This window comes from Megascapheus bottae, chromosome 14 (genome assembly GCF_031878675.1).
Source record: "Megascapheus bottae isolate mThoBot1 chromosome 14, mThoBot2.hap1, whole genome shotgun sequence".
Lineage (NCBI taxonomy): Eukaryota > Metazoa > Chordata > Mammalia > Rodentia > Geomyidae > Megascapheus > Megascapheus bottae.
In genome coordinates, this window is record NC_143522.1 from 31,718,939 (window position 1) to 31,740,958 (window position 22,020).

Consider the following 22,020-nt stretch of genomic DNA (forward strand, 5'->3'; position numbering starts at 1 on the left):
CGACTGACTCCTGGGTCGGGTGCAGGTTTTTGGGTTTTGCCTGGCGCTGTCCCCGAGCCTGTCTTCCTCAAGGCTGGAGCTGTGCCACTCGAGCCACAGCGTCACTTCCAGAGTTCTGGGAGTTCTCCGTGTGCGTGGCACGGAGCGGAGGCCCGGGGCGGCAGGGCGGCGGGGAGGGTGGGCTTTTCCTGCCTCCGGGCCCCGGGCGGCGGGATTCCCGCCGGCTCTGCTCCTGGACCACGGGGGCCGCCTGTCCCTGGCCGTCACCTGGGTCACGGTGGCCCGAGGGGCACGTGGTGTTGGCTCAATACCCAAGGGCCGTGGCACAGCCGGAGCCACCGCTCGGAGCTGGACCCCACGGGACTGGGTACTGCTGCGCCCGCTGGCCCGGCTCTGCTGGCTGACCCGGCTCGGGGCGCCCCGAGACTCCGCCCACCGCGGGGCCCCGCCCTCCCGCGGAGGACCCCGCCCACCCGGCCCTGGGCCCCGCCCTCTAGAGGCTCCACCCGCCGCGGGGCCCCGCCCTCCCGCGGAAGACCCCGCCCACCCGGCCCTGGGCCCCGCCCTCCAGAGGCTCCACCCGCCGCGGGGCCCCGCCCTCCCGAGGAAGACCCCGCCCACCCGGCCCTGGGCCCCGCCCTCCCGCGGAAGACCCCGCCCACCCGGCCCTGGGCCCCGCCCCTCCGGCCCCGCCCCCCAGTTCCCTCCTAGGATGCTGCGGCCCCCAACTTTCCCCCAAGTCCTGCCCCGCGGTCCGGCCCCGCCCCGCCCTCCGCCCGCACCGTCCGGGGCAGGACGCCCCGCCCCGGCCCCGGCCGCCGGCCGGCTACAAAACGGGCCCGGCGGCGGCTCGGGCCAAGCTCGCGCCCCGAGCCCGCCGCCCCGAGCCCGCCGCCCCGCGCCCCAGGCATGGCACTCGCCCCCGAGCCCGAGCGGCGTCTGCTGGCCGTCTACACCGGCGGCACGATCGGCATGCGGATGGAGAACGGCGGTGAGCGGGCCCCGCGGCCCGGCGCCCCGCTCCGGCCGGCCCGGCCCTGGCTTGGACTTGGGACCCCCTGCTCCACCGGGAGGGAGGGAGGGAGCGCGCCGGGGGTCGGGGGCCGGGGGCCGGGGAGCGGGACCCGGGGGTGGGGGCCGGAGGCCGGGGGCGGGGGCCGGGGGTCGGGGGCCGGGGGTCGGGGGCCGGGGGCCGGGGGCGGGGGCTGGGGGCCGGGGGCTGGGAGCGGGAGCCGGGGGCCGGGAGCCGGGGGCCGGGGGCCGGGGGCCGGGGCCGGAGCCGGGATGGCGCGGGCTCCCCGGCCCCCTCCGCGGTTCTTTTGGTTTTGGTTTTGGTTGTGGTGCCGGCGCTTACGGGAAGCCAGGGCTTCACACTCTCCCCTGGCCTTGGCGCAAGGCTGGCGACCCCACCGGAGCCACGGCGTTTGGTGGGGTCTCGGCGGGCGCCCGCCCGCCCGTCCGCGCGGCGCAGCCGGGTTGCAGGTGTGCGCTGCGGGGCAGCCTGGTCCCTCCTGGAGGGAGGGGCAGAGCCGGGGCCCCGCGGTTCAGGAGGGCCAGGGGCCCCAGCGCTCCGCTCACTGCTCCTGGGCCTCCTCCAGAGCCAGGGGCTCCCCTGCAGCCACCTCGGCATCCCTGCCAGACTGCTGTGAGCCAGTCTACTCCCGCAGCGGGCACACCGGAGACAGCAGATGCTTTGCCTGGGCTCCGAGCAAGTGCCCCTCTAATCTACCCTCCCAGGGGCCTTGCCCGATACCCCTGCCAGCCAGCAGCCACTTCCCCATTTCTTTCCCCCCCCTCTGAGTCCTAAAGGTGGCTGCTGCCCCCCCCAGCCACCTCCCACTCTTTCTCTCTCTAGGTTTTTTTTTTTAAGTTGTGGGGCTTGAGCTCAGGGCCTGAGCCCTGTCCTTGGACTTTCTCAAGGCTAAAGCTCTACCACTTGAGCCGCAGCACCACTTCCAGCTTTTTTTCTATGTATGTGGTACTGAGGAATCAAACCCAGGTCTTCGTGCATGCTAGGCAAACACTCTACCACTAGGCCAAACTCCCGCCCCCTCCCACTCTTTTTGACCAGAGCAGCCACTCAGAAGCCATTCGTTTTTTTCCAGTGGCTGCAGCTCCATGGCCAACATATTTCACTGGTGGCCCCTGTGGCCCTGGCTGCCCTGGAGACCCTCAGTGCCAGATCTGAGTTGGGGCTGGCCTCTGCGGCCTCAGGCACTGAGCTGTGGGTTGCAGGCTGGATTGAGTTTGCCCTCTGCCACAACCCTCTGCCTCTGGTTGGGACCCAGCTGTGTACAAGCTGGTGAAACCTGTGCCGGACAGGTCGCTGGGAGGGAGTCTCGGGTCGCGGAGGCTGGCCCTCTGCATTGGGGAGCTGGTCCCAGGGCTCAATTCAGTATGTGCTACAGCTGCTCCGAGAAGACCACAGGTGGGATTGTGGCCAGGCCCCAGCATTGCTGCAGCAGCCTGCAGTGGGGTCTGGCCACTCCTGCACACTAGCCCTCCATGCTTGGCAGGTGAGCGGCTTCACTTTCTGTGGAACTGGACCCAGCTTCTGATCACAGTGAACCTTGACTCAGTTAGCCATCCCTGGGACTTCAGAGCAGGCAGCTGGCTTGGCGACCCTGGCAAGACACCACACCCAACCAGAGTCGGGAGAAGTGTAGTGAAAGTGAAAGTGCCCTGTGGAGCGGGCTGGCCAGAAGTGTGATGGGCTGCTGGGTGGGGTTCCGGTGGTTGTTTGGCATCGCCTCTGATGGAGCAGGTTGGTGACAGGGCTGTGTGACAGTGTGAACGTGCACGCCAGGATTATTGAGACTCACGGGAGCACTGTGTATGCGCTTCTCCAGGAAACCAAATGATTTTTTTTGGCAGTCCTGAGGCTTGAACCCAGGGCCTGGCCACTGTCCTTGGGCTTTCTCAAGGCTGGCACCCTACCACTTGAGCCACAGCACCACTTTTGGCTTTTTCCTGTGTGTGTGTGGTTCTGAGGAATTGAACCCAGGACTTGGTGCATGCTAGGCAAGCGCTCTACCACTAGGCCACACTCCCTGAAAACCAGACGATCTTACACTGGGGTCCTAGGTCACTGTAGGGCCATTGTCCCTGTCCCTACACGTGTGAACTGGGCGAGGGCTCTGCTTCGCTGGCCTGAACCTCCCAGCTGTCGGGTGTCATTGTGGCCCCAGGAATTTTATTGGTGTGTTTTTGCAGGTGTTTAGGGGTGGCCTTTGTGAGCGTCCCTGGTAACCGTGGGAAGTATGCTCCACCTGTTGCCTGGCAACCCTGGACCCTCCCTCTCTGCCTGCCTCACTCCCCTCTGTACTCTCTCCTTGGAGAGTGCAAAGGGCATTCATGAGCTGGTAATCTCTTCTTATATCCGCTCCAAGGGTTGGTACAACCTATGTGTGTCCCTTCCTGGACTAGGAGACCTCGAGAGGAAAGGCCAGAAGCTTGGTCTAGCACGGCCAGCAGCGGCCGGTGCAGGCTGCTTCTCGTGGGCCAGCCGGCATCCCTAGCAGTTTGATTGCCTCAGTCCTAAAGAGGACAGCAAGAGTGGAGCCTGCACCCGGCCCCGGCCCCGGCCCCGGCCCCATTCTGAAGCCAGTCAACTATGCAGGCTTCTTTTTCTTTGTTTGTTTGCTGGTCCTGGGGCTAGAATTCAGGGCCTGGGTGCTGCCTTGAGCTTCGTTTGCTTAGGGCTAGCATGCTACCACTTGCTCTTTCTTTCTTTCTTTCTTTCTTTCTTTCTTTCTTTCTTTCTTACAGTTAGTTGAACATAAGACTTTCTTGTCTGCGTGGCTTTAAACCTCAGTCCTCAGCTCTTAGCCTCCTGAGTAGCTAGGATTACAGGTGGGAGCCACTAGCACCTGGCATTTATTTATTATTTATTTATTTTGCCAGTCTTGGGGCTCAGTCAGGGCCTGAGCCCCATTCTTGGGCTTTCTCAAGGCTAGCACTCTACCACTTGAGCCACAGCAGCGCTTCCGGCTTTTTTCGATGTATGTGGTACCGAGGAGTCAAACTTGGGTCTTCGTGCATGCTAGGCAAGCACCCAACCACTAGGCCACACTCCCGGCCTCCAGATATTATTTTAATCTTTACTAGATTTCCCTTCGTGATCCTGGTGAGTTGACAGACACCTGGAGGTGCTGCGAGGCTGTCTAGGGCTGTCCGGTTTTGAAGTGCTGCCTGTCTCATCAGCTTTACTCTGAGTTTAGTAGTGTTAGCCTTAAGCTGTATCATGTCTAGTTTTATAGCCTGGAGACAGGAAAAGCAACTTGATTAGCGCATCGGCAGTGTGAGACCCTGTGAGGAAGAAGTGAGTCTCTGGGGAGAAGGACAGTAGGGCAGAGGGGGACTGAGCCCAGGAGTCATTTCTTCTTAAACAGGCATCAGTGCCTGTGTCAGCGTTGGCACGGATGCCAACCACGCGTCCCTGGTTGTAGGGAGAGCCCTGTGGGGTGGGGCTCTCCTCACTGGTAATGTCCTGGCTGGTTACATGGCACGCTAGGCGGCGTGACTGGCAAGTCAGGTGGGAGTTTTGGTAAGACCAAACTTGTTGGCCAAACTTAAGCAACAACAAGATTTAAAAACAAGTAGCTCCTAAGAGGACGTACGTAACACACATCAGTCTGAAAAGCGAACTCCGCTTGTGAAGTAAGTTCCTGTAAGAACCATTCCCTATGGACCTGACCCGGAGGGGTCCTGATGTGGCCAGTTACAAGGACAGCGTCACGCCAGCACCACTACGTTGTCTTGGTGACAGGGATACATGCTCACAAACCAGCATCACTTAGACGTTGAGGTTTCAGACGCCGACTTGGTAAGTCCTTTCTTTCCTAGGCTTTGCATTCTAGAAAGTCTGTACCGCAGAGTACTTGTATACTGTACATACCAGAAGAGCAACAATTAGCACCAGAAGTTACACAAATGCATGGATTAGCTCTCAGGCTCAGAGTGAAAGTTGGAATCTTTGCTTAGGTAAGATAATAGGTTCACACAGCTCACACAAATCAAAACTTTACATCTCTCCCAGTGCCAGTGTCCTCAGACTTGCTAATATTTAATATAGTACATAGTACTCATTTGGTTCAGACAAATAAGTGTAGGCCAGGTCTTAAACAATAGAATTGCCCCAAATGAGTCCTTTCCACCTGTATAGTACTGATTAGTAACAGGCAAAATACCAAAGTTTCTCTGATCAGTGTGCGTGTGTGTGCGTGTGTGCTCGCGCACACAACAGACATACACACGCAGGCACAGGCGTGTGAATGAGTGGATGTGAGAGAGTGTATATTTGCTGGTCCTGGAGCTTGAACTCAGAGCCTGAGTGCTGTCCCTGAGATTTCATGCTCAAGGTTAGTGCTCTGCCACCTGAGCCACAGCTCTTTTGCCTTTTATGATGGTTAATTACAAATAAGAATCTCCTGGGCTTTCGCGCTGGGCTGCTTTTGAATCACCATCTTCAGATCTCAGCCTTTTGAGTGGCTGGGATTACAGGTCCTTTTTTATTTTATATTTATTTTTTGTGCCAGTCTCGGGACTTGAACTCAAGCCTGGGGTCTGTCTTTGAGGTTCTTTTTCTCAAGGCTAGAACTCCACCACTTGAGCTCACAGGGCCTGCCACTTGTGACTGTTTCTGGGTAGTTGATTGGCTTAGAGCTACAATCCTGAGATCTCAGCCTCCTGAGCAGCTAGGATTACAGGGTGAGTCGCTGGTTCCCAGCTACACGGACAGTTTCTAAACGAAGGTGAAGACTGTGCATCCCGGTTGAAGGATCATCATCTGGCTACTGTGCCTGCACTGCCTGCACATGTGCACTCTGCAGGTACCCTGCAGTCAAGCCAGGCACAGCCGTGTTTGCACGTGCACGCAGTCATGGCTGTCTAGGGAAGTGTGTTCGGGTCACATAAATAGCGGTTTGTTTTACCACAGTCCTAGGTGGCCATTTAAAAGGCTTCGCATAGCAGAGCATCTGTATGCCAGGTGAATGGGGAGGGAGGCAGGCCTGAGGGCGGCCTTGGGCCCTGGTCCTCTCTGTGTCTTTCTGGAGGTCGAGGGACCAGTGGATGCAGGCTCTTTGGGGTTCAGCAGCGCTGGCCTGGCCTTGGTGCAGGCTGCGTGCTGGGCCAGGGCTTTGGCACTGTGTGGCTGTGTGGACTGTCACTGTCGGAGTAGCGTCTGTGCCCAGCCCAGAGTAGCGTCTGTGCCCAGCCCGCAGGGCAGATGGTACCCCATGACCGCACCCTGGCAAAGCCTGGGGCCGGGACAGCAGGCACCCCTTTCAACCCTCTTGGTGGAGTTCAGCAACCATGTCTGCAGTCAGAGGGCATCAGGCACCACTAAACCCAAGCTCTGCCATGGGCCAGGTGGAGGCAGAGGTGGCCTGGGACCTGGAAGGCCTCCCGTGTCCCAGTGTGTGACCCTGGCCTACCACCAGAGGGCGCCAGCCCCCTGCAGGCCTAGGGCCGGGTTCCAGCATGGCATCCACCCAGTGGCCATCCTGTCCAGTGGCCACCGCTACGTCCAGTGCCACGCTTTGTAACCAAGGTCCTTGGCTGCTGCAGAGCGGCCATGGCCTTCCCCTGAGCCTCCTCCCCGCCGGCGGCCCTGGATGTTCTGGCAGTCCAGGTCCAGCAGTTGTTTTCACATGCCTGCGACCTTCTGGTTCCCTGGGGACGGAGCCGGCAGAGCTGTGCGGGGGCAGAGCTGTGCGGGGCACGTTTGTTTGGGCGCTTGCGGTGTGCCCGACCCGAGGAGGGTGCAGCGGCCTGGGCTCTCCGAGCATGCGAGGGGCTGAGCGAGGGGAGGCGAGGAGGTCCGGGCGCCCTGGCATTCTGTAGGACCTCTTGGAGGGAGGCCCTGAGTTGAGCCAGCAGGACTTGCAGGCCGTGGCAGCCACGTGTGGTGGGCGTTGGGGCATGGGGGAGGGGTTGGCGTGGGCCCCGTCCCGTCCCGTGAGCCGCTCTTGGTGGGGAGTGTGGACACACCGCGTGTCTGCAGAGGTAGGACCTGGCTGGTGGGCAGGCAGAACTCCGGGGCTGTGCCAGCTCCCAAAGAGGGGAAGCCATGGTGCGCAGGCAGACAGGGCGGCCTCCAGGCCCAGGGTCTCCCAGCCTGTGACCCCGCAGGGCTCCGGCTGCCCCTGTCCAGAGCGGCTGCAGCCCTGACCTCCCTGTCTGGCTCTGCTTGCAGTGCTTGTCCCCGGGAAGGGCCTGGCTGCCGCCCTGAGGATGCTGCCCATGTTCCACGACGAGGAGTTCGCCCAGACCCGCGGCCTCCCCAAGGACACACTGGCGCTGCAGTGAGTGCAGCCCCGCGCCCCTGGGGTCTCCGTGGGGGTGACGGCTGGCTGGCCCTGGGGGGGGGGCGCGGTGGCTGGGCCGTGGGCGGGATCATTCCGTGCCTGCTGCCATGCCAGGCAGCCTCTCTGATCGCCCACTTCCATGAATGGACGCACGCTGCACCTGCGGGTGTGTCCCAGCCCTCACAAGCCGGCCTCCCCTCCTCTTACCTGGACCCCCAGCCCTGGCACAGGCTTGCTGGCCCTAGAGAGCACAGAGAGCTGTGCCAGCTGGGCAGCCACTCCCTCCCCAGCCCAGAAGCCCTTCAGTCCCTCCACACTGGGCCAGCCGCCCGGTGCCCTGTACGGCTGGGCACCTCCTGGAGGCTGTCCTAGCCCTGTCCCTGCTCCTGGACCACTGGCCGCATCGTAGAGGGGCTGCTCCTGACTCTGGGGGCTCCAGCTGCCAGAGAGGCAGGCCCGGTGGTTGGGCTGCAGAGAGCTTGCCCATGGGCAGAGTCCACCCACAGAACCGGGCAGGCAGAGGCCTGGGCTGGGGGCTGAGGGCCAGGTAGGCGGCAGGCGGGAGCTCAGGTTCTGCCTCCTGCAGCCCCACCAAATCTGGTCAGAGGATCATCTACACAGTGCTGGAGTGCCAGCCCCTCTTCGATTCCAGTGACATGGCCATCCCCGAGTGGATTCAGATCGCCCAGACCATACAGGTAGTCTGGTGGTGTGAGGCCTTGCAGGCAGGGCCACCGCCTGGCGTGGGGTGGAGGGACAGCTTGCGGTGTCACACGGGGGCGAGGGGGAGCTGGAGTCGATGGTGGAGAGTGACTGCCCCACCCCAGACCCTGCAGCACCTGGGATGGGGCTCAGGAAGGGTGAGCTTTGGGCCACGCTGATGCCAGGCTCTGGGACCTTCCCCTCACGTGCGGGGCCTGCGCCCACTGTCCTGGCAGTTGGCTTGGCCCAGCTCCCTGGGGGCCCTCTGTGCCAAGCCTGCACTCGCTCCCCACTGCTTGCACTCTCAGTCTGGTTGCTGTAGCCATAGCCACCCCTTCTGTCAGCCTCGCTCTCTCTTCCCCTACTGTCCTATCTCCAGCTCCAGTCTTGGCTCTCCCGGGGAGGTGGGGCGGGGTGGGGGGACCTTCCCTCCCTCCAGACCCCACTCCCACCCTGTCCCCTGGACTGGCATCACTGAAGCTGCCCAGCCAGCTCCAGACACACACTTGTTTCCTCCTCCTTGAGGACGGCAGCTCCCTTCACCCCAGCTGAGCTGCCCAGTGTGGCCTGTGACCAGGAACAGAGCTTCCCGTGGCACCTGTGGCCTGGACATGGCAGGTCACCCTCTGGTGCAGGGCCTGCTGCGTTGCTGAGGTCCAGTGGGTCCCTGTGACCCTCTAATGCCCTTTGTGCCCGCGGCAGGGTCAGCTGCTGCCCAGCTTCACAAAGGCCTTCCCAGCTGTGCCGTGTGTGGCCGGCAGGGGGCGCCCCACTCCACGCAGCCTCCAGGCTCCACTGCAGTCTTCAGATGGGACAGCGGGGCAGGGCTGGGTGTAGGGAACCTCGCCTCCCATGGAGGGGAGGTGTCCCTCCCCCTTGGCGTAGTTGAACTCCCTGTCTGGCGTAGGGGAGACCCTTAGGTTCTTAGAGCCTGCCCCTGGCAGCCAGGGCCGGGGCCCTCTGCCCTGTAGGAGGCAGGCGTCCTTCACTGGCTTCCAGTGAGCGCGGGGGCCCCATCTGGACATTTGCGTCCATGCTGGCCAAGCTCTCGGTCCTCCAGAGGTAGAGGAGCCCATCCAGGGCCCTCACAGACCCAGGAAGATAGCCATGAGATCTAGGGGCCCCTTTTCTAGTGGGGTGTCCAGAGCTCTGGGACTGGCGGCGTCTCCTGCGCTGAGGGAGACCCAGGGGCTCACACAGGCCATGGCTGGTTCTCCAGAGTGGGCTGCCTGGCCGCTGGGAGGCTGGCACGGTGCCTTCCTGGGCACCCCACTGCATCTCGTTCCTTTCCTCTCCCTGGAGCGAGGGGCACGGGTGGTCTCCCCCCATTCCTGGGCAGAGGCCTGGGGCAGATGGGCCCGGGGGGCCAGCCCTGAGCATGCCCCGTCCACAGAAACACTACGAACAGTACCAGGCCTTCGTGATCATCCACGGCACCGACACCATGGCCTACTCGGCCTCTGCGCTCTCCTTCATGCTGGAAAACCTGCAGAAGCCTGTCATCCTCACTGGCGCCCAGGTGACAGTCCAGGCTCCCGGAAGCCCAGGGCGAGGATGGGGGGAGGCTGGCTCGGGAAGCCTCCCCCTCCCCCCACCAGGTCCCCACTGTGTGCTGCCACCTGGGGTGTGGGGACCCTGCTGGGCTCTGAGGCCAGCCCTGGTCAACCCCTGCCTCCAGGATTCATGCCTGCCAGTGGAGCCCAGCCCCAGCTTCTGCTGGTGGAGAGGCCTTTCCTCCTCGAGTGGCCTCCGGTCTGCCCTCCCTGGCCACTGCAGGACCGGCCCCAACACTCCCCGCTCCACGTCTACGCTGGCCCCTCTCCGCTCTGCTGGAAGCTTTACCTGAGAGAGGGCCGGGGCCCTGCAGGGGCTTCCCTGGCCTCAGCTCCCCAGGCCTCAGTCCTTCCTCTACGGCTTCTCCCCAGGCCTCAGCACCCCTTCCCTGGCTGTTCCCAGGTGCCCATCCATGAGCTGTGGAATGATGGCCGGGAGAATCTACTGGGCGCTCTCATCATGGCTGGCCAGTACACCATCCCCGAGGTACGTGGCCTGGCTGGCCGGGCTCGCCTGGTGAGGAGGAAACCTGGTCATCCAGGCGTCTTGGCGGGGGGGGGGTTGCATCTGGTGGGACTGGTCTATTGATGAGATTTTCCTCTTACCCCACCATGAACCATGTGGGAAACTTCCAGAAGTTGATAAGGCAGAGGAAATTAAGTCATTCACCCTCCCTGCACAGTGGTATTAGGGGCCTGGAGTATTTGCTTCCAGGTTTCAGGTCCTGGAACGTGACCGTTGCACTTAGACTGGGGTGGAAGTTTCCACAAGAGTAGATTGCGCCCCACACAGGCAGCCCCCCTCACCGTGCTCAGGTGACACCTGGTATTTCAGAGGCTTAGGGACGTCCTGCCCTGAAAGGCCAGGCCTGGCTGGACAGGGTCAGGGGAAGGCAGGTGGTCCACTCCCTCTCCTCCCGCCACACCCCTCCAGTCAGGCTGGGATCCTCGAGTCCCTGTGCACACAGAGGGACTCGTCCACTCCCCAGGCTTTGGTGGGGCAGCCAGCTGCCCGCTCTCCTACACCTGGTCCCCCGGTTCCAAGGCCTGGGGGGGGGTGTCTTCAGAGGGCGGGGCGCAGGCAGGAAGCAGCCTGAGTCTCAGCTGTCTCAGAGGGGTTACTCCTGCAGGCCACCCTGGGCCCAGTCCCAGATGACTGGAGGGGTGTCCTGAGGCCTCCTTCCCTTCCTCCTCCTCCTCCCCCCAGGTCTGCCTGTTCTTCCACAATCAGCTCTTCCGGGGTAACAGGACCACCAAGGTGGACGCCCAGAAGTTTGAGGCCTTCTGCTCCCCCAACTTGCCCCCGCTGGCCATCATGGGCTCGGACGTGACAAGTAAGTCAAGAGAGTCTCCACCCTCTCCTCTCTACCCGGCTATCTAGGGCAGCCTCGGTGCTGGTCAGCCTTGCTGGGCCGCCCCAGCCCCCCTCCTAGGGGGATCTGCCATCCTAAACCCAGCGCGGCTGCCTCCTGGCCTCTCCTTGGCCTCTGACCAGTCTACAGTGGTCCTGGCCCCCGGGGACGGATTGGGTATTGCCCCCAGCTCTTAGGGGCAGTTCCAGACCTGCCCAGTGACTCTCTGCCCCCACTCGACTGTGGGAACCTGTCCTGGGGGCCCCAGTGAGCTCCTGTCCCCGGGGCCACCGACAGAGCTGGGCTCCAGGAGTGTTGGGGCCTTGAAGCCCTGCCAGGGCGGGGCGGAGCTGGGCCTGTGGGGGCAGAGGGCCTTGCTTGCTGTGTGGAGGTCAGACCTGGAGTGTTGCTGGGGCCTGGAGTGGGGGCTCCTGGGAACTTCCTGGTTAGGCAAGCGCTGCTTCCCGATTTAGGGAGGCTCAGCTCCTCCTGAGAGAAAGGTGGGCTGGCCACAGCCAGGGCCTCGGTCCCTAAGGGGCAGTGGTCTCCGAGGGGTCGGAGGGGACTGAGGCCTGCTCCCAGTCCTGGCTCCAGGGGTGTGAGTCATCTCATGGTTGCTCAGAACTCCAGCAGCTACATCTGTGAGTGGGTGGAGGGAGGAAGGGGAATGGGAAGGGAGGGGAGGGAGGAAGAGAGAGGGAGGCCTCCATCCCAGATCCCAAATCTCCAGCTTCCACCCCAGATCCTAAGCCTCTGTCCCACCCCAGATCGCAGGCCTGTAGATTTCAGGGCAAACTCAGGCCAGCGGCTTCCCTGTCTAGCCTGGAGGCCACCCACCCTCGGCTCTGCCCCCCCCCCCCTGCCCCAGCTCCTAACCTGAGACCCCACACACTCAGGTGGGGTGTGGGAACCTGGACCCCACCCACCCCACTGATGTCAGGCTGCCGGGCTGGTTGCGACACCCCGTGTTGGGATAGCCCAGGCTCTGCCCGGGGTGTGGCTGCTGGGTGCAGGAGACAGGGTGTGTCTGCTCCCTACCCACCAGCCAGTGGAGAGCCCAAAGGTGAGCCTCCTGCCAGCTCTCGCTGTCACCCACCTTTTGGGAAGAGGAAGGCTCTGGAGGGGCCTTCCAGGGTGACGGACAGGCCTTGATCCCAGCCAGGCTACTGGGCCTGGAGGCCAGGGCACTGGCAGGCAGGGAGAGCCAGGATCCCACTGCTCCAACCTCCCTGCAGCCCCTCCCTGCCAGAGACCCCAGTCCACCCCTGGGCAGCAGACAGAGGGGGAGGGGACATTGCCGTGGCCTGGAGTCAGGCTCTCTGGCAGTTGGGCTCTTACGCTCTGCTGCCAAGATGGCCCCAGCACTCTGCTCTGCAACCCAGGAAGCCACCTTGTTCCCAGCATGTGGCAGCCACCACACCTGAGGCCACAATGCCACACACGTGGCTCCCTGCTGGGCCCCTGGCTTGTAGACCTGGGTGCTGCTCCCTTCACGGTCCCTCTGCTCCAGGGTCCCCTGAGGGATTGGGCTCCCTGGATGGGCAGAAGGGCCCTACAGGGAGGTCATAGGTCATACCACACTTCAGGCACGTGCCTTCCCTTTCCTGGGCCTCAGTTTCCCTGGGCTGAACCGGAGAGCCCCTTGGTGACAGTGCAGGGGGAGCTGCCAGGGCCCCAGGTCTGCTCATGAGGGTCAGACACCGGGCTTGCCCAGCCAGCCCCTGCCCACCCTTGGCTGGTGGTGGGTGCTGGCAGAGCAGTTTCCGTCAGGCCCGGGCCCAGGCCGGCCTGCGGGGCGCTCAGGATGGTTGCCTAGCTCTGCCTCCTCAGGCCAGGCCCAGCAGGTGTGATGGGCTGCCACTACAATGTGGGGTCCAACTGGGTAGCAGCTTTCCCTTCTCAAAGACGAAGCTCTAGAAGACTCACTCGTTCATCGGCCCTCTGGTCAGAGGGCACTGCCTGGACTCACCTGGAGCTGGCGAGCAGGGGCTCAAGTCCCAGCGCTGCTCCTAGAAGGAGTTAGGGCCAGGGAGGGGGCAGGGCTCACGCTCAGGTGGCTCCACCGCCCTTCTCGCTGTCTCTACAGTCAATGAGGAGCAGGTGCGGAAGGCCAGCAGCAAAGGCCAGCTGCAGGTGCAGAGCTGCATGGAGCGCGAGGTGGCCCTGCTGCGCCTCTACCCCGGGATTTCCGCCTCCATGGTAGGGACTGCCCACCGCTGCCCGCGGTCCCCAGAGCGCCCACGACTCCCGCCCACTCTCCCCAGAGCACCCACTCTGTGCCTGCTTCCTCCAGTGTGCCCACTCGGTGCCCACTGTCCTGAGGTGCTCTCTGGCTCCCTTGCCTGTGGGTCCCCAGGCGTCCCACACAGCTGTCACCCCACAGGCCCTTCTCAGGCCCAGGCTCACAGTGGAGGGCAGTGCCCCTGCCACATGGTCAGCGTCCAGCCCGTGTGAGAGGCGGCAGACTGTGCACCCTCCCTGCTTGTGCTGGGCTTTGACCTGGGATGTGGGCTTGTCCGTGTGGACACCCGAGTCTGCTGTCCACTGACCGCTCCAGATCAGCCCCAGGATGCTGTTCTGCGATGTTGTCCTTCTCCGTCCCTCCCAGTCCCCTCCCCCCAACTCATCATGTGGTCTGTGTGGGCCTCAAACTCCACATGTGGGGACTGCACTCCTTGGCCATCTCCTGTTCCTGCTGTCACTCGGTGCTGGCGGTCCCTGCAGTGGCCCCAGCTCACTTTCCAGCCTGGCGGGGAGGGCGCAGGGCCAGTGTGTTCTCAGGAGCACTCCTGGCTGCCCAGGCTGGACCCCAGGACGGCCGCTCACTGCACCCCTGCCACCCCCGCCAGGTCCGGGCCATTGTGCAGCCCCCCCTCAAGGGCCTGGTCATGGAGACCTTCGGGTCCGGGAACTGCCCCACCCATCAGGACCTGCTGCAGGAGCTCCGGGCGGCCGGGGAGCGCGGGCTGCTCATGGTCAACTGCACCCAGTGCCTCAAGGGGACCGTGACCTCAGACTACGCCTCGGGCCTGGTAGGGGAGGGAGAGCGGGCATGCCGAGGGGACAGGGCCAGCCTGGGTGGACGGGCTGGGATGGGACAGGTCAGGGCGGGGGCTGAGCCTCTCTGGCCTGTGTGGTCTTCTTCAGGGCCTGGCAGTGCCCAGCATCATCTCAGGCTTGGACATGACCACAGAGGCGGCGCTGGCCAAGCTGTCCTATGTGCTGGGCCAGCCCGGGCTGAGTCTGGAGGACAGGAAGAAGGTGAGTGGTCCTGACGAGGCCTGGGTTGGAGAATGTGCATGGGCCTAACTCTGGGCCCTCCCGGGGAAGGTGGGGTCTGGGCCGAGTGTGCCTTCGTGGCTCAGAGGGGCAGGGAGAGGGGCTCCCTGGGGGAGGGGGCGCCAGCTCAGGCCTTGCCAGCCCTGTGCTCCCCTGCATGTCTCTGCTGCCCCCACATTAACAGTATCAGCAGAAGTAATCCAACTCTACGTCGTCTCCTCCATCCTATCTGCAGCACTAGGGTCCCGGATGCCCCCTCTCCTGCCTCCCCTTCCCCGGGGCCTCAGGCAACACACTCCAGACTGAGGGAGCCCCTGAGCTGAGAGAGGAGGCAAGGCCACACTCCAGTCTGGATGAAGGATCAGGGTGGGGTGTCAGGCTAGGGAGGAGACCTTCCCCCTTTGCCCCGGGGTCATGGCCCTCATTCTGCTCAGGACTCCCTGTCCTGCCCTGGCTCAGCTTCTCTGCCTCCCTGTCCCCCTCTAGTTGCTGGCCAAGGACCTCCGGGGGGAAATGACTGTGCCAGTGTCAGACAAATGCAGATCCTCTCCACAGGCCAGCACGCTGGCCTGCAGAGTGGCCTGGCTCCGGGGCCTCGGCGGCGGCCAGGTACTCCCCCAAGGGCCCCGTTAGTGACTTGGGAGGCAGGGGGCCCCATGGCCGTGCAGTGGGCGAGTGCCCAGGGGGAGGACAGGCCCGCGTGGAGAGCCAGAGGTCCCAGACTCCGAGCAGGGGGCTCCAGGCCCACTCCTGCACCTGGGCATGTGACCTGCCCTCTGACTGTTCCCGGCCCTGACCAGATGCCAGCTGAGGTCCCTACAACACGTCTGCCTGTACTCTTGGGAGCAAGGGGTACGGGGGTCACCCAGCCGGTGCAGAACCTCTCTTAGGGCGGTCTCGGCCTACAGGCCCCCTGGCCTGCCTTCCCTCCTGAGCCCTCTTAAGCACTATTTGCCTGGGGCAGGTGGTGGTCAGATGAAAGGGCTGCTGCCTGGCCTGTCATTAGGGCACCTGGAGGGCCTCCTGCAGCCTCCAGGGCACAGCCAGCAGCAGCAGCAGCAGCTCTGTGATCAGGCCAGCCCTGGGCAGCAGACAAGCTGGCACTTGGGGAGCCCCTGGGCGACAGGTGCCAAAGCAGATGGCCCTGTGGAGAGAACGTTCCGCGAGGCCCTGATGGGGGGCACACATTCCTGGATTCCGTCCCCGCCAGCAGGGCAGGGGCTGTGTGGCCTCTCACGCTGACCTTTGCTGGCAGGGTTGTGGGGGCCAGGGGACTCTCTGAGAGGGGCAGTGGGACTTGAATGTGGAGATGGGCCTCCCGCGGTGGGGTACAGGGTGGGTGCCAGGACCCCCAGCTCTGCCTCCTGAGCCCCCAGCCCTCTGCCGCCCTGCAGGAGGCCCATGCCGTGCGGGCCACCCTGACACCCAGCCTGGCCCTGGCTGCAGCCCACGCTGGTGACCTGGAGGCTCTGCAGGCACTGATGGAGCTGGTGAGCTGCCCGCCTCCGCGACCAGGGGTAGGGGCCACCCAGCTTCGCTGAGCGGCAGCGCTGGCCTGTCCACAGCCCGGGGAGCAGGGGCAGGGGCGACCCCCGCCTCTCCTCGTCTCCCTGTGGCCTGCCAGGCCTGAGCAGTTCTCTTGTGTGGCCTCAGGACAGTGCCCAGAGCCTGAAGGACCCTAAGGGTCAAACGCCACTGCACGTGGCTGCACGGAGGGGCCACGAGAGTGTGGTCGCCATGCTGCTGCAGAAAGGCGAGGACGTGAATGCCGTGGATGAGGAAGGACACAGCCCGCTGCTGCTGGCTGTGCGGGGCAGGTACTGGCCTGGCTCCAGGAATGGGGGGCAGCAGCTCTGTGCTGGGCAGGAGCAGGGCCAGGGCAGCCCGGCCCATCCCCCCAGAGGACCCCAGGATTCCCGGGACCGGCCCACCGTGTTCTGCACGGGATGAGCAGCCCAGAACCGGGCCTGGAGGGCCCGGGGGGGGCTCCCAGCTGTGTCGGTGACGCTCAGACACATCAGATACACTGTTCCCTGGACCACGCAGGCCCCCTGGCTCCCCACCAGCTTCTCCCTGACATTTTCCCACCAGGGTGTGTGGCCTGCAGGGCCTGGGCCATGGAAGGGTCCGCCAGTCCTCTGTGGGAGGTCTGAGTGTCAGAACCCAGGCTCCGTGGCTGGGGTGGGGCTGAGCCCTCATCAGACCAGGCCTGGCGGGTGGTGGGGGTGCCGGCAGCCGCCACATGGCCGCCACCCCATGCTGGGGTGATCTGACCTGCAGATCTGGCTGGGCATCTTGTGGCGTGGGTGGGTGGGTGGAGCCGGTGAGCTCACTGCCCCGCCCGCTGACACCACGCCGCAGGCCGGCGCCCCTCCTACTACCCACGCCCGGGCCGCAGGTTGGGGGTGGTGGCGGTGACATTTGGGTACTGAACACCCAGCAGGGAAGGTGCCTCAGCGGGCAGGAGAGGTGCAGCTCCCTCGCCTGCCCCGCGGAGCTGCCTGTCACCAGGCTTGTCTCTCGGGCCCCACGGTTCACGTGTGTGTGGTGCCTCCTTCCCCAGCACTGGGCATGCCTGCCTCCGTATCCACAGAGATCACCCCGGTGTGGGCCAGAGGTGGACTGGCTGACTCAGTCTGGGCAACTGTCCCCTGGGGTGGTTTGGGTGGGGGTGCACAATGCCTGCCAACTCAGTTGTCCAGACCCGGGCAAGTGCCCTGGACTGAGGAGGTCAGGGGTCTGGACGGGCACTGCCTAGCCCGGCACAGGGTTGGGAGAGTCTGGGCAGGCAGGCCGGCCCTGGCACACAGGCACAGCCCAGAGCAGGGGCTGGGTACACAGTCGACCCCTTCCTCGCCACAGGCATCTGAAGGTCATTAGACGTCTGCGAGAGGCTGGGGCCCAGCTGTCTTCCCAGGATCTGGAGGACGTGGGGACAGAGCTGTGCAGGTGAGGGCCGCCAGGGTGGCCCGGCGTGGGGAGGGCCACGCTCTGGGTTTGCTCCTGACAAAGGGCTGCAGAGTGGTAGTGGAGAGAGGCTTCTGTATGGGGACCGGTCTGTGTCCTTCCAAGTCAAGTGGGGTCAGTGGAGAGGCCACAGGCCCACGCCAGCCCCTGCCCTGCTCTGCGCGCTCACCGCTCCTAGCTGATGGGGAGCAGCCAGCCAGCGTCCGCAGGTGATAGAGCAGTGGCTGGTCTTGGCTCTGAAAGGGCTCATGGGGTGTCATGGTCCAGACTGCACCCCAGGAAGGCCTTTGTGGCTTGTGACAGATGGGGAAACTGAGGGAGCAGGCTGCCCTGGCAGAACCAGGGCTCAGCCAGCCTGAGCTGCTTGGCTGGATTGGGTGGGGTAAGGTGGGGCTTGCTGCCAAGGAATGAGGCTTGGGGTGGGCCCCCCAGGTGTGGGTGTGGGCTGTGGTAGGGCTGGTTAGGGCCCTTCTAGGTGCGGCACTCCCCCCACCTGTGCTCACCTGGTGTGGGGCCAGAGACAGGCAGCTCCTCTCGAGGTCTGGCTGGAGCCCCAAGCTCCCGTGCTACCCCGGGCCTCAGGTGGCAGCCAGACAGCTGGCTGTGTCTCCTCCTCAAGCCACTGCGCCTCAGCTGGGTCCCCCCCGTACCCACACCCCGGCCCAGTGCCCAGAGGGCTCTTTGCAGGGAGAGAGAGTGTGTGTGTGTGCCTCTCTCTGTGTCTGCGTGTGTGTACGCGCACGCGTGTGCACATGTGTGCAAGCGCTGGCTGGACCTGAGTCACAGCCACACCCGCTGGGAAAGCAGATTCGAGCCCCAGGGCCTGGCGCTGCTGTTTGAAGCTGGCTTGGTCATAGCTTGGTGCCCATGTCCCTGAGAATGCTGGGCTGGCAGGTGGGCATGGGGACCCCCGCCCACAGGCCCTGACAGCCTCTCCCCTGCCCTCCCCAGGCTGGCGTCCAAGGCAGACAGCGCAGGCCTACAGGCCTGGTGGCAGGCAGGCGCTGACCTGAGACAGCCGGGGTACAATGGGAACACTGCCTTGCAGGCTGTGAGTATTTCTGTGCCCTGTCAGAGGCTGCCGCCCCCAGGAAGGCCCCGCTGCTTCCTCCCTGGAGCCCTGGTCCTCTGGGGACACGCCCCCCTGCGTATGCATCATGTGGGGTCTCCTCTGGGTCCAGGGCTGGAGCGGGTCAGGGCACAGGCGGGGCAGGAAGTGCCCTGCACTGTGGCCCCCCAAGGCAGCCCCGTATGCCTCTCCCCTTGCAGGCGGAAGCAGCCAATAAGCAGGAGGTGGTGGCCCTTCTCCGCGGCCTGGAGGAAAGCAGCTCGGTGAGAGCCCTGTCCACAGAGGAGGGAGTGGGAGCTGGGGCTTTGGCCTCCCCGCCTCGCCCAGACACCCACCCCACCTCGCTGGCTCCAGTCTCCATGCCATTATCTCCACTAAAAGGCTGGAGCCCTGGGCCAGGGTGCCTGGGACTGGGGGGTCCAGCTCGCTCTGTACCCCCGGCTCCGTGCATTCTTAGCAGACCTCGCTTTTTTCAGGAAATGTAGCCCGATGTCTAACCTGAAGTCATGCTGCTGCAGTCCATTTCTTCTTGCCGAGGCCTGCTGGGGGCACCTCAGGAGCGTGCCAGCCCTCTGTGGAGGATGATCGCCTCCTGCCCCTCCCCCTCCCCCACCAGCGCTGCATCTCCTCTGCCCATAACAAAGCCTGCTGGTCTTTACTGGACAAAATAGCAATAAAGTTGAGGGGCTAGCCACCCCCACAGGTCCCCAGGGCTGGCTGGATGAGTCTGTCTGGGCTGTTCTTGCGGGTGGTGGACCTGGGCCCTAGGATCTGGGCAGGGGCCATTTCTGCAGCACGCTGGGGCTGGTCATGGTGAGGGAGCATGAAGTGGGAGGCACCCAGCAGAGCCCCCGGCTACCCTGGCCTCAGCCCCCCTCACCTGCTCAGCCTTTCCTCCTGCATGCCCTCGACCTCGGGGGCCATGACACCATCTTCCACGGGCAGCCTGGCTCCCGGGGCCACTCTGGCTCTGATGTCCCGGCCCGTCTTCTCCCAGAGGGGCCTTTGGAGCTGGGCACAGGATGTGGCCCTCGGGCAGTGAGCCCCCAGCTTAACTGGTTCCAGCCCAGACTCCCTGCCTCGGCCGAGGGCTGCGTCCTGCCGGCCCAGAGGTGGGCAGCTGCTGCCACTGCGCCCAGGCCTGCTGGGGTGGTTCTTTCAGGCAGGGCCTGTGTGGCAGAGGCTGGACCGGGGCTGGAGCCAGGCTGCGGACACCCATGGGTCTGGGGCTGGAACTCCTAAGTGGCCAGCAGGGGCTGGGCCACCCCAGCTCGGGACCCCAACCTGGATCCCTGGCCACAGGCCCCACCGGGACTTGGAAGCCAGGAGGGCAGCACGTGACCCCAAGCGCTGGCCCTTGGCTGGCAGGGGGCCAGGCCTGCGGCCCCACCCACGCCCCAGGCTTTCCACCTCGTTCCCAGCCTGGCTGGCGCTGCCCTGGCCTCACCCAGACAGGTGTGCCTAGGCCTTGCACAACCAGGCAATGCCACTGAACATGGTAGGGCCAGGAAGCCTTTGCCCCACACCCTGTGGACACCCTGAGGACAGGCTAGGGGCCCGAAGTCCAGGGCCTTTGGACCCCTCCCAGCCGCAGCTCCTGGCAGGTGGGCGTGCAGTGGGGAGCCCCGCTGGGCTGGCCCTCTCCTGAGTGGGTCCACAGGCTCCACACAGGGCAGCCAGGGTATAGGAAGCTTTGGTGGAGAGGCGAGATGGCCTGGTGGCCTCCCTGCCTGCTCCTCTGAAGCCACAAGTAGTGTGATCCTGGGAAGAGCCACAGGACAACCACCTTGGAGAGCTCATTCTGCCATGTGTGTTGGTCTGCCCATTCCCATAAGCCCCTGAGCTGGAGTGGCCTCATTCTCATTTGGCAGATGGAGAAACTGAGGCAGAGAGCTCTCCAGGCCCGAGCCCCGGCCCTACCCTGGCCTGACTCTGCTGAGTGGAGCAGAGCTGCCCCAGGATGAGCCTCCTGTCTGGACAAGGCATGGGGCCCGGGAGGCCATGCCCTGAGGTGCAGGGCGCCAGTGCCCGTGGGGGAATGAATGGCCAGGGGTCACTCTCCTGCCCATCACAGAGCCTCGGATTCAGCTTCTGGTGGGGGCACCGGCTCTCTACTTCCCGCCTGTTCCACTCTGGCCACATCTCAGAACTGTGTCCCCAGCCCCAGCAGTGCCCTCAGGGCTCGGAGACCTGAAAGCCTGGGCCATGGGAGGCCACGGGAGGGGGGAGGGGGGCGGCTCTGGGCTGGGGGCTGGACTCCAACCGAGCCTCAGTGATCCCCATCCCCACCCAGGTCACCTCCCCTGTCCCCCCAGGAGGGGCCCGCCCTGGGCTCGGGAAGGCCCACGGCCCGGGGTCCCCTCGGCTCAGGCCAGCTCTAGTGCCCCAAGGCTTCCATGCCAGGGACAGGGCGCAGGGCTGCAGGGCGCCAGGTCCAGCGCGGGCCGGGCTCAGGCACGGTGGGCGTGGCGTGGCTAGGCAGGGGGGCTGCGGCTCAGAAGGCGCCCCCTCCCCCTCCCCCACCCCTCTGCCCCCTCCCCTCCCCCTCCCCCTCCCCTCCACCCCTCCCCTCCCCTCTTCTCCCTGCCCTCCCTCCCCTCCCTCCCCGCCCCCCAGGCCAGGGAGCCCCCTCCCCTCCCCCTCCCCCTCCCCCTCCCCTCCCTCCCCTCCCTCCCAGTTTCACTTTCTCTTCGCCCCCGGGTTCCCACGGGGAGAGCCCGACGGGGCGAGCGGGTCCACCCCCGCTCCCGGGCGGGCAGCCGCTCCGGTTCCAGCCAGGGCGCGCTCGCGGGGCCCCGGGCGGGCGGCGCGTCCCCCGGCGCGGACCCCGGCCCCGCGCGCCGCCCCCGCGCCCCCGACGCCGCGCCGCGCGGCCTGCGGGCCGGGGAGCCGCCCTCCCGGAAAAACCGGTCGGGCCGGCGCGGGCGCGTTTCGGCGCCCGGAGGGCGGCCGGGCCCATAAAAGGCGCCGCGGGCCGGGCCGCCCCGGCACGGAGCCCCCGCCGCCGCCGCCGCCGCCGCCGCCGCCGCCGCCGCCGCCGCCGCCGGGCCGCGCGGGTCGGGGAGACGACAGCGGGGCCGGGCCGCGCTCCGAGGCTGCGCCGGGGCGCCCGGCGGGGGGCGCGGCCGGGGCGGCCGGGGGCGGCGGGGCCGGGCGGTCGGGGGGTCGGCGGGGCCGCGCGCTCCTCTCCCGCGTGGCCCGGGCGGGCGCCGCTCCGCGCGCCGGCTCCAGTGGTTCTTGACAGTTCAACAGTTCTGTAGCGCAATTGTGAAATGTTTAGGACCACTAGAGCCGCCGCGCCCGCCCGCCCGCCCGCCCGAGGACCGCCGAGGGCGCAGGGGGGCCCGGACGACCGCGCCGAGGGACCAAGGGGGCCCCCAAACCCCGCCGAGGGCGCAGGGGGGGCCGGACGACCGCGCCGAGGGCGCAGGGGGCCCGCAAACCCCGCCGAGGGCGCAAGGGGGCCCGGACGACCGCCGAGGGCGCAGGGGGCCCGCAAACCCCGCCGAGGGAGCGCGCGGGGCGCGGGGCGCTGGAGCCGCCGGGCTGGACGCCGGGCCTCCACCCCGGCCGGCGGCGGGCGCGGGCAGAGGCGAGGCCGCCCTCCGCGGGCCCCGGGCGCCCTCCGCGGGCCCCGTCCTGCCGGGGACTTGGTGGCGGCGGCACCGCGCCAAGGGCCAGGTTCTGGCTGCCTGGCGCTGCCAGGGAGATTGGACGGCTGCCCGGAGCTGGCTGGCCGGACCTGCCGATCCGCCCGCGGGAGGGGCCTGCCCCCCCACCCCCCGCCT

At 65.5% G+C, this 22,020-nt stretch overlaps 1 protein-coding gene across 1 annotated transcript; it reads left to right on the forward strand.

Annotated features, from left to right (window-relative positions):
• The first annotated feature begins 857 nt into the window (after positions 1-857).
• Aspg (asparaginase) lies at positions 858-18,954 on the forward strand. The gene is made up of 16 exons (XM_090344934.1): positions 858-991; positions 7,199-7,307; positions 7,897-8,008; positions 9,406-9,531; positions 9,969-10,052; positions 10,773-10,899; positions 13,004-13,116; positions 13,767-13,949; positions 14,065-14,178; positions 14,683-14,805; positions 15,591-15,686; positions 15,850-16,013; positions 17,059-17,145; positions 18,115-18,214; positions 18,433-18,495; positions 18,709-18,954. The coding sequence occupies exons 1-16, from the start codon at positions 910-912 to the stop codon at positions 18,715-18,717; spliced, it is 1,692 nt and encodes a 563-aa protein (XP_090201060.1). The 5' UTR covers positions 858-909; the 3' UTR covers positions 18,718-18,954.
• Positions 18,955-22,020: the final 3,066 nt, after the last annotated feature.